The 11,986-nt window shown below is 37.3% G+C and overlaps 2 protein-coding genes across 2 annotated transcripts; both read left to right on the top strand.

Annotated features, from left to right (window-relative positions):
* Positions 1–765: 765 nt before the first annotated feature.
* Positions 766–3,098, top strand: LOC103029096 (ferritin, middle subunit). The gene is made up of 4 exons (XM_007251090.4): positions 766–1,017; positions 1,116–1,262; positions 1,364–1,489; positions 2,739–3,098. The coding sequence occupies exons 1-4, from the start codon at positions 916–918 to the stop codon at positions 2,892–2,894; spliced, it is 531 nt and encodes a 176-aa protein (XP_007251152.2). The 5' UTR covers positions 766–915; the 3' UTR covers positions 2,895–3,098.
* A 6,304-nt stretch (positions 3,099–9,402) lies between these two features.
* LOC103029400 (ferritin, middle subunit) lies at positions 9,403–11,267 on the top strand. The gene is made up of 4 exons (XM_007251091.4): positions 9,403–9,707; positions 9,853–9,999; positions 10,468–10,593; positions 10,719–11,267. Exons 1-4 carry the CDS (start codon positions 9,603–9,605, stop codon positions 10,872–10,874), a joined length of 534 nt encoding a protein of 177 aa, XP_007251153.3. The 5' UTR covers positions 9,403–9,602; the 3' UTR covers positions 10,875–11,267.
* Positions 11,268–11,986: the final 719 nt, after the last annotated feature.

Genomic DNA, 11,986 nt, shown 5'->3' with positions numbered 1-11,986 from the left:
ATAAATACTTAAAAAAATTCATCATTTGGCACATTCGAAACCTTGCCTCTTCAAACTTCTTGATTTGTAAAAAAAGTAATGTATAATGATTTTATCCATTTTGGAGCATTTCTATTGTTTCTATATTAATGCACTTATTGTAAAGAACAACTGCAACAAAAATAACAATAAATGCATTTTTTTGCTTTTTGTACAGTACTTTAATTAATCAGCTGACCTAACCCTAAACTCAAAGAAGATCTTATTGGTCTTCACATGATAGGTTTTAGTCTAGCAGCTCATAAAAATCCCACAGAAATGAGCTTATTGTTGAAAACTCGTATCAGTTGCATCACTGAGAGTCATATTTTGCAGAGTTTGCATTTTAGCTTCTAACTTCTAATGTTCCGAAACTCAAAGGAGCTGTGTCACCATTCATCATCAAGAAAGCTCACACCTCTTAAGAGGCTTAACTGTTAGTAGTGGCCAGTTCTGGTATTAGATGTGCTAAAAAATAATGTCAAACGTGTAAGATTCTTAAAAATCATGAAGGTATAATTTCATCATTGTACATTGTATCACTTTTATAACTCTAGGAACTCTACAACCTTTTGTACCTATTTGTTCCAATAACCCTTTGACTGACTTCCTGAGTCAGCAGTTCTGGATCATGACTAGTCACTCTCTCCTTCTCTCCGCCTCCCTCATTACACTCTTTCATTTGATTGGCTGGCTGGGCCCTGTAGGGTTTTCCACTGTGGAGATAAATACTGAGAGCAGGAGCTTCTTCCCTCTCACAGCTTCAGGAAGATTCCGCAGAGGTTCTTGCTTCAACAGTGATTGAACGGAACTTCTTCCTCCCTCCTGCACTATTTATTATACAAGAGTTTATTTTTCTACAGCCTTTTTGATAAGAAAATAAAAAAATCAGCCGAAATGACTTCTCAGATCCGCCAGAACTACCACAGCGACTGCGAGGCCGCCATCAACAGGATGGTCAACATGGAGTTCTACGCCTCTTACACCTACACCTCCATGGTGAGTTGGTTATCTGCTTGTATTTGGAAGTAGCAAGAATCTAGAACTGCTTATCTGCCAATCTCCATATCCTCATTTCCTTACTTATTTCTCTACAGGCTTACTACTTCTCTCGGGACGATGTAGCCCTCGAAGGGTTCGCTCATTTCTTCAAGGAGAACAGCCATGAGGAGCGTGAGCATGCAGAGAAGTTTCTGGAATTCCAGAACAAGAGAGGTGGACGTGTCTTCCTCCAGGATATCAAGGTATGTTCAATCCAATTTTTTTTTTTCGTTTGAGACATAAAAAATAGGTAATCATGCTGGTTGCAAACCATCCTTAATCCCTAATTTCTTTATTCCATCAGAAACCTGAGCGTGATGAGTGGGGAACTGGACTGGAGGCCATGCAGTGTGCTCTGCAGCTGGAGAAGAAAGTTAACCAGGCTCTGCTGGACCTGCACAAGATCGCCTCAGAGAAGGGTGACCCTCATGTGAGTTTTATGACCTGTGAATCTTAATCTTTTGAATCACATGTCTGCATATGGTTCAGTGACAAATATTTGTAAGTAATGGTGTTCAAAAAGTAAAAAAAAAAAAATAGCGTCAGGGATGAGGATCTTCATTTTTTAAAACTTAATTTTATCTGAGGTAATTTTCTGGGAATTGACTAGATGACATGGTTATCAAGGTCAATAAATTGAACATATAATGGCATAACATGTCAAAAGTTACCACAAGGGACGGCTTGGGAATGCCAACACATGTATAAGCTGTCAGGTATTATCTTGTGAGTGAGGTTGAGCACTGACCAGCATGCTCATGACATGGTAACATGAATTATCAGAGTTTGAATTATCGAGCAAGGCCTGATAATGTGCACCAGATGGATTGGAAATTTAATTTTTTTGAAGTTGTGGACAGTGCAGTTGGAGGTAATGATTAGTAGTAATTGTGACCGATGGTGTCTGGCTGGAATTGTCATGGCATGTCAGTTTATAAATCATCCTGTCATTTACAAGTGGCATGACATACAGTATCAAATGTTTAGTTTAACGACTTCATTCATATCATTCCACAGTCACAGTTACTGGTTCTCCTACTTTTGGAGCATCCCTCAAAGAAGCACCATTTTTACTTATTAAGAATAATTGGAAAATTTGGTGGAATTCTCTATTCTCTAATCTATAAAACATTCAGCATATTGAACAGCTGGCCAGTTAGAAACATGGAATGCGTCCCAACTGCATATTAATCACTAACAATGACTAGTTTTGAGGTTCACTTTAGGTATGTAGTATTAATAACAGTTTCAAAGTTGAGGATACTCAAATTTCCATGATACAGGCCTGTTGTTTTTTGAGTGTGGTTACAATGGGTGCTATAATACAACTTCTGGATATCTTGCACTGAAGTACAGTATGTTAAAATAGCCAGATTTTATCACTTCCTGCTCTCAGTACTGTGATATTGTGTGTATTAAACTACCAAATCCACACTATTAGGATTAGTACATAGTATATACTTTGTAGCATTAGTGTGTAGTATGAAATTATGATAAAGCCCTGGTCATTACAAATGCTGATTAGAGCTTAATGAAGGCAGGTTGAGACTCATTAAGACTTACTGCAGCACTAAAGCTGCCAAAAGTCAGAAAAAAGAAGCTCACAGGATTGCAGGTTAATGTGCTATGTTTATGGTTCCTGACCTCCACCTAATCATTATCTTCCCTTTACCCAACAGCTGTGTGACTTCCTGGAGTCCAACTACCTGAACGAGCAGGTGGAGATGATCAAGAAGCTGGGTGACCACATCACCAACCTCACCAAGATGGACGCCGGCAACAACAGGATGGCAGAGTACCTGTTTGACAAGCACACTCTGGGCAGCAAGAGCTAAACCCAGCTCCAGACTTCATCAGATCCACATACTTTGCACTTGAAATCTGAAATCATCTAAGATAAACTGCAGGATTGAGTTGTGGAGTATGACGAGTAGCTCCATCTTTTATTTTGCATTCTCTGTTCTTTCAGCAAGGTGATGGTGGATGTCTATAACACTAAATTGTAACTGAATCTGATGAATAAACATTTTGAACTGAAACTTGTGTGTGTTATAAAATGTGTGTTATTACAGTAAAACAGTGGGGTATTTTTTTTACTATTATTTGTACAATTAAGCATAATTGTAATTGCGTTCATTCATCATCAGTGTGTAGTCGGTCCCTCCCTGCTACCTTCCCCTGTGTTTTCACTTGCAATATATATATACATATATATATGTAGTACAGTTGCCTAACTTCAGCATTAAAGACTATTATAGCAAGTTAACCCTTTCTCTGCTGCTAAGATTGGTTTTATATTGGATAAATGCCACAGTGGCCACTCATGCACTAATGCAGAATAATGCCATCAATATCTGTTACTTGACAGATTTATGTCTCATATCAGTAAACTCTGCTGGACTCCAGCCTTTGTTCTCTGGAAAGGATTTAAAATGTGGACCTTGAATCCAATTTGCGGTCCTGGATTTTGTTTTCTCTGGATGTTTAGGGAACAATTAATACAGCTGATCAAAAAATGTCAAAGCGTCTCAATTAAAAATACCAGAAAATGGCGTGCACCCAAAAATATCAGATTTTTAAAACACCTGAACATTGTTTCCTTAAATTACAATCTTTTTTAAAACATGTGCAAGTAAACTAGCCTTGTGTCCTGTCTTTGTATTGCCCACGTTTTTTCATAAATGGTCCATGCAAATTTTTGCACACAATTTTCTGATAAGTACAGGCATGGCCATTCTGTCATTATATATATATTGGGGACATGTGACCTTTAAATAATTAACATAATTATTTGTTTAGACTCCCCCCAAACAAATGTACATTAGTTTATTTATGCTCACACACTTTAATTCACAATTTCTGTTGCCATATTGTTTTATTTGGTGCATGGTAATTGGTTCAGTTGCCTGTCAGTCAAAAGCCTAAGCAGTGGGCGGGGCAAATGAACAGTTAAACCTCCTGTGGGATAGGTAACTTTGATGAGGTAAATTGTGTAAATGTATATATAGTATTTTTGTATAGTATTAGTATAGTCATTTAGTAATTGAAATAATTCGTAATTTGTATGTAGAAGTTTAACAACCTGTTAAATACACCAGAATGCAGGAAATGGCATCTAACTCATAACATAAGGGTGCTTTCACACCTGCCTCGTTTGGTCCGGACTTTCAGACTTTTCAGTTTGGTCTGAACCAAAGTAGCAGGTGTGAAAGGGGCCGCGAACCACGGTCCGGACCAAAGGACCAGATTTTGGTCCGACCAAGAGAGGTGGTCTCGGTCCGGATCTTCTGAACCATGGTCCGGTTCGTCTGCAGTGTGAAAGCACTTTTCTGGATGGTTCGAACTTTCTGACCAATTACAGGAAGCTGAGTAGGCGTTCCTCAGCAACGGCAGCAGAAGAAGAAAAATAACAGACTACTACTGACGTCCAGCGCGTCCAGTCCCGCCTACTTTGTCCACGCCACGTCTTGTCAGTCTCGCAAACTTGCAGTGTATACACAGTATTTAAGCCGAACGACGCGGCACATAATATTTAAAGTCCGCTAACTGCCCTGTACATTGTTTACTTCTGTTCAGAGGCGGAGCTAAGACATGATGCTGACAAAGTGGGCGGGACTGGACGGCATGACGCTAACAAAGTGGGTGGAGCTGGACGCACTGGACGTCCAACTCCGCCTTCCTGCAGGGTGCAGTCAGTACCCTCTCAAAATAACCGGAAAAGGAGGAATGAATCCGTTCATTCATTTTATCCTTATCCTGGAATGGCTTCCAGCCTAATGAACCACCCAAACGCATGTCTTTCTAAAAACCAATCAGCGTCAAGTTAAGGAAAACGCATCGATACGTAAGTGATGATAAAAGTATGTAGGAGTATCACACAAAGGTCTTATTAAACAATGCCTGGATGTCACTGGAAAAGATGTCATCTTGAAGGTAACATATGTTTTTCTGCATGTTCTGCATTAATGCTGCATCACAGAAGTGCAATGACACGAATCCATAACATGATAAGCCTTGGCTTTTTAACTTGTTACTGATAACAGTCTGGATGCTCCGGTTCATCTTTGGTCCAGAGTATACAGTGTCCATTCCTTCCAAAAAAGATCTGGAATACTGATTTGTCAGACCACAGTACACCTTTCCACTGTGTGATGTTCCATCCCAGCCCAGAAAAGGTGATGCCTCTTCCGGATGGATGACATAAGGCATCTTGTTGTCCTCAGCGCCACAACATCTTTTAAGTGTTGTGAGAAGGAATGAGAACATTGCGATGCATTGAAATTCATTGAATGACATTGAGCAAACCAAACATACTGTCTGCAATCAAATAAAAGTCACAGTAAATGTAAGAAATGTGTTTTTTTTTGCATTTTCTATATTGTCCCAACTTTGTCTGATTTTGGGTTCTAAATAAATGTATGTAAAATATATAAAGTTCACTAGAATTCACTGGGTTGGATAGATTTCTAAAATAGTTTATTCTCACCTATCCGTTTATTTACAAATGAGCTAAAACTGCAGTTTTTTAACTTAATTTTAAAATATGCATTAAGGGTGGTCATTTATTTATACATTTTACACTGTTACAAATTAACACTGTCAATAAAACTTGTACTGGTATAATAAAGGTGCTGTACTGCTGAGTGAGGAGCTTCATTATTTACCGCCCGCCTCTGTAGTGAAGGTTTTGTGCAGGCAGTGTATTTATGATGTTCTTTATGGTTCATTTCTTCTGGGTATTCAGTAACTGGAGATCTCAACAGAGTTGCAGAAATGATCACATGCTTAGTCACAGTGTCTCAGCAGAACTTTAGGTCATGAAATTTTAACACTGTGTGACACTAAAAGGGCATTATATTTACAGCTTAATATAACACACATATAGGATAATAACACCTTAGATCTAGATCACAGAAACATGTATACAGATATTTGTCATTAATTTTCACTGCTATATAATAATAATACTATCATTTATATATCTTATTTATTTAGGTTTATGTTCAGAGGTGTCAATTAACAATGTACAAATACTTAATTACCTTGCTTAAGTAGAAATTTTGGTTATCTATACTTTACTGGAGTAATTATTTTTCAGACAGTCTTTTACTTCTACTCCTTATATTTTCATACAGTTATCTGAACTTTCTACTTCTTAAATATCCTTATTACTCCTATTTCATTCCAGCTTCTCATCGTTCAGAAAACCCTATCCAGATAAATGTAATTAAATAAAATTAAATTAATAAAAATGTTTGTTACTAAAGGCAGAAAAAGCATAATACAGGATGCTGTCCTTTGTGTAATTTTAATGTTTATTTATAAGAAAAGAAATTAAAATCACATTATTATAAAACATTTGCATACATAGGTCTTTATGGAAACAAAAGTTATGCTTCTACAGTGCTGATATCTTCTACTATTAAGCAGTAGTACAATACTATACAGGTCAATCAAATGTACAAGCGATGGTACTTACAGTCCCAGTTCAGAGTAACAGAGTTAAGGGAACTTTAGTACAAGTAAAAACAGTACAATATTAATGAAGTACATGAAACCAGAAACTCTTTCCGGTTCCAGTTCACTTCAGTAACTGGAGAACTTAAGAAAGAGCTTAAGCAGAACTGAGCAAACACTGAGTCACGGTGTCTTAACACGTTATGAGAGTGACGAAAGAGACAAGTGTTTATTTCCATCTTCAAACAGCTTAGTGTAACATACAAATTAATTTATTACAATTATTAATAAGGAAATAATACTTAAAATCATGATTTTGGAGCATTGCAGCATTAATCAAATAAGCAAATAATTGTGAAAAATGTTACATTTTAATATTCATCTATTTTTGGTAACACTTTTTAAAATGGTTACATAGTTAATAGAAAACTATGCAGGTATAAATGAATTTTAGATGTATTTTCATCTAAATCCCTCGTACTAACTACCAGGTACTGGGTCACTGAACTCAACACTACCAGGTAGTACTAAACTATTGATTATAGTAGTTAGTAGTAGTAGCACTATAAACTCAACATTAACTACTGAAACTTACATATCTCCTTGAGAACTACTTACTAATAACGTATCCTATCTCTACTACTGTATTAACATCAACTGCTCAGCTGAAAACTCGTACATACCACCTACAGATCTAAATAAACATACGCAAAAGTAAACTACTATAATCATTAAGTCAGTACTACCCACTGAGTAAATACTCAGTACTCCCTAGTAATTAATAGGAGGGAATATAGGTGATAATGCAATACTATTTATTTGTTTCTGCTTAGTTCTAGCATAGTTACCTAATAACTATGGAACCATATTATAAGGTGTTACCCTATTTTCTACTGTAATGCTCTCTCTCACACATAATTTACTGTATTTATTTTACAAGCTTAGTTTGGCCACACCTTCTCATTCAATGTTTATTTATTTATTTTAATATAATTTTATTTCAATTTTTTTCCATTTTCTCCCCAATTTACACGGCCAATTACCCAACCCACTCATTAGGACTCCCCTATCACTAGTAATGCCCCAACACACCAGGAGGGTGAAGACTAACACATGCTTTCTCTGATACATGTGAATTCATCCACCGCTTCTTTTCGAGCTGCTGCTGATGCAGCATTGCTGAGCAGCCAGCGCCCTTGGAGGAAAGCGCAGCGGCTCGGTTCAGGGCCAAGGGAGCAGGGCCAATTTTCCTCCCTCTGTGCGCCGGCAGCTTGATGGCAAAGCTGCATGAGCTAGGGTTCGAACCTGCGACCTCCCGCTCATAGTGGCAGCTCTTTAGACCGCTGAACCACTACTCGGCACATCATTTATTTTCTTTCATACATTGTAAATGAATACTAAAGTCATCCAGACTATGAAGGAACACATAAAGAATCATGTAGTAACTTAAAAGTGTTAAACAAACCAAAACACTCTGTGAAGTATTTAGATGGGCTCTTATCTGTGGTGCTGTTACCTTGCAGTTTCTGAGGCTGGTAACTCTAATGAACTTACCATGTTCAACAGAGGTAACTCTTTGTATTTCTTTCCTGGGGTGTCCTGATGAGAGACTGCTCTTGAAGATACTTCCAAAGTCCTTGACATTTTTCAGATTAACTGACCTTCATTTCTAAAAGCCCTTTTTTCCCCTTAGTTGAGTAGTTTTTGTTATTATACGGATTAGAACATTACTTAAATAGGGCTATTCACACTTTATACCAACTCTTCCTCTTCACAACTTTAAAACTGATGCTCTCAAACACATTAAGAGCATGATAAATTCAAGTAAATAACTCTTGATAAGTTCAGCACAGCTGTTAACTGCAAGCCATTCCAGGTGACTCTGCCTCATAAAGCTGACTGATAAAATCCAGCCAATATGTGCAAAGCTATCTCTAACTAAGCAAGACGTGCTACACTGAAGAACCTAAAATGTAAAACATATTCTGATTTTTCATTTATAGTTTGGATTAGTAATTGTATTAATCTACAAGGCAGAAAAAGTAAAAATAATGAAAATCACATTATTTACTTTAGTTCTGAGCAAAATGGATCTCTGACTTATATTAGTGGAACCTTTTTGGTTCTAAAGTTGTCCTTTTAGCAAATCAGGTCTTCTGCTAAGTCTTTGACCTAGATAAAAAATCAAACAAATACATTATAATGATTGTTTGTATAAGGACAAATTTATAATGAAACACTGAAAAATGTTCACAGAGTTCAGAACTTTTTATATACAGTCGGTGCTTTATATAAACCTACCAATGCAAAGAAGCAATTTAAGCATTTAATATATACTATTTAAATAAATGTTGCCTTTTAAATTACAACTCCACTGCAAACGTACTACATTATCAGTTTAACCTAAAATTACGTTTGTAATGGATGAGTGAATGTAAAGAACTTTTTATATATTTCTATTACAAACATGTTCTTAAGAGTTATTGTTCAGAGTGTAACTAAATGTTTACTCTGGAGTCTGACATGTGTGTTTATCACAGTCATCCTCTCTGCAGGGCTTTCATTTCAGTCTCTAAGGTTACAACCAGCAAAAGAGCTGCGTCACCATTCATCCCCAAACATCTCCTCCTTGTTTAGTGTTCTCTGGTGGTCTGAGATTCTCTGAAACTAAAAACAAACACATCCGCGTTAAGATCTGAAGGCCATTAGCAAATATATTAATATTACAGTTTAATAACCATTGTTTTTATAACCCTAAAAATACAACTTTGACTGACCTTCCTGAGTCAGCAGTTCTTCATGACTAGTCACTGTCTCCTCATATTTCCTCCTCCCTCATTACACTCTTTCATTTGATTGGCTGGCTGGGCCCTGTGGGGTTTTTCCACTGTGGAGATAAATACTGAGAGCAGGAGCTTCTTCCCTCTCACAGCTTTGGGAAGATTCAGCAGAGGTTCTTGCTTCAACAGTGATTGAACGGAACTTCTTCCTCCCTCCTGCACTATTTATTACTCCAGATACAAACTCCACAACAGAGTTTATTTTTCTACAGCCTTTTTGATAAGAAAAGAAGAAAATCAGCCGAAATGGAGAACTCTCAGATCCGTCAGAATTACCACCGTGACTGCGAGGCCGCCATCAACAGGATGGTGAACATGGAGTTCTACGCCTCCTACACCTACACCTCCATGGTGAGTTGTGTTAAATTATTAATATTTACTAATAGTAATAGCTTCTCCTTATAACCCTCATTAACACATATTTCAATGTTTTCAAATAAAAAAACCTTAAATGTTCTCTCCAGTCCAGTCTTACCTGTGATTTCTTTCTCTACAGGCTTACTACTTCTCTCGAGATGATGTAGCCCTCAAAGGTTTCGCCCATTTCTTTAAGGAGAACAGTCATGAGGAGCGCGAGCACGCAGAGAAGTTTCTGGAATTCCAGAACAAGAGAGGTGGACGTGTCTTCCTCCAGGATATCAAGGTACAGCACATATTTAGACTAGCTTTTGTTGGTAACTTGTTTCTGATGTTCTGAGCTGATCTTTGAAGGATATTAACTACATTGTTGTTGATATGTAATGGTCAAGACACCCAGAGAGTAGCTTAACACAGCAAATGTCCATTGTTTTTCTCATAGTGTAAAATTTAATGTTCAATGTGTTGATTTAACATCAGCATATTGTCTGTGAACCATATCAGTCAACCAGGTCAACTGGTTATCAGGTTTGACCACTGAGGTTTAGCAGGTTCTGCTTGTCAACCAGAGTACCTTGAGTATTGACCCTAAAATATTGACAAAGATTGGAGATGGAGTGAACATATCAGCTTTATACACTAGCTAATCCACCAGTCAGTTCTTCCTGAATTTGTCCTTCATATAGACACTTATTTTAAAGCACAGTGTGTATTATTTCAAAAAAGATAAAATTCACTTCCATTTTCTCATCAGAAACCTGAGCGTGATGAGTGGGGAACTGGTCTGGAGGCCATGCAGTGTGCTCTGCAGCTGGAGAAGAAAGTTAACCAGGCTCTGCTGGACCTGCACAACATCGCCACGGAGAAGGGAGATCCTCATGTGAGTCTATATATGTGTTATATGTCATAATTATATATCCTGGACAATTGATTATATAAACACAACAACAGTGCTATAGATGTATTTTCATACTCATGTCTGAGTTTTTAATCTCTGTTCTACAGCTGTGTGACTTCCTGGAGTCCAACTACCTGAACGAGCAGGTGGAGATGATCAAGAAGCTGGGTGACCACATCACCAACCTCACCAAGATGGACGCCGGCAACAACAAGATGGCCGAGTACCTGTTCGACAAGCACACTTTGGGGGGACAGAGCTAAATCCTAAGGCTAAAGGCTAAGGCCTTCTAGTCTGTACGTTATAAATATTGTAACGTGTCTTATGGCTAAAGAGTATTGTAGTAACACATGCAACACCCTTTCCCACCTCCTTCTTCATGTATCCAGAATTAAAAGAGCTTCAGCTGTGTTTAGGTCTGTTTTGACCATTAAGCTTCTTTATAATTTTTTGTTTAGGTTTTGGCGCCCCCTGCTGGGACATTTTTGCATTCTGTTTGAAACAGAGAGACTCTCAATCATTTCTCTGTGCAAACCTTACGTTTTGAGATACAAATTTAACAGAATTTTATATTTTTATTTCAAGAATATCTGGATGCATGTAGACGAGGCCTAAGTTCTATCTAAATGTAATAAATAAACATTTTGAGCTGGAAATGTACCTTGTTGTGTTTGTTTTTGGAGCAAGGCTACTATTTTTTATAGCCATGGCTGGTTTGAGATGTTTACATGTTGTTGGAGTGTTCTAATGAATTAATTCTACAAAATGCAATACAAAAACAAACAATACAGTAACGTTTTCACTCACAGGTTGTTGAGCATTAACTATTGTGCCTTGGCTGTGGCAACACTTCTTCCAGAACTTAGATTATAATATTGTAACAGGCGAGGGAACTATACTGAGGATTTAGACATCAGTATAAGCATGGTTGCTCTACTAAAATATGGTCTTTTATTTAATAAAACAAATCAAAAGTCATTCTGTCAGCGTTATGCCAATATTTGGCTATGTTCATATTGCCAGCCCAAATCTGATTTTGGCATATGTAGATTGTGTCCAGACTGATTTGTGATTGGCTGTACAGCAAGTAAAATGTTTGGAGGTGGCTTCAAATGCGATTACAAATATACTTGTTTATATGTGTCTCAGTCTGGATACACTAGCTATTCAGCCAAATCAGATATAAAAACATTTTTTGCATCACTTGCAAAGAGACAAATGACGACCACGTGAAATCCATAAAGATGTACAGAACTAGTCAAAAGCTCAGACACCCTTAATGTAGTGTATTTTCATTATTTTAAAATGCTCTGCATTCTAGACTAAAAGTAAACTCATCAAAACTATAAAGATAAACAATGGAATTATTTAAACA

This window comes from Astyanax mexicanus, chromosome 19, assembly GCF_023375975.1.
Source record: "Astyanax mexicanus isolate ESR-SI-001 chromosome 19, AstMex3_surface, whole genome shotgun sequence".
Classification (NCBI taxonomy): Eukaryota; Metazoa; Chordata; class Actinopteri; order Characiformes; family Acestrorhamphidae; genus Astyanax; species Astyanax mexicanus.
The sequence above is the reverse complement of the archived record's forward strand: the minus strand, read 5'-3'. Positions and strand labels throughout refer to the sequence as shown.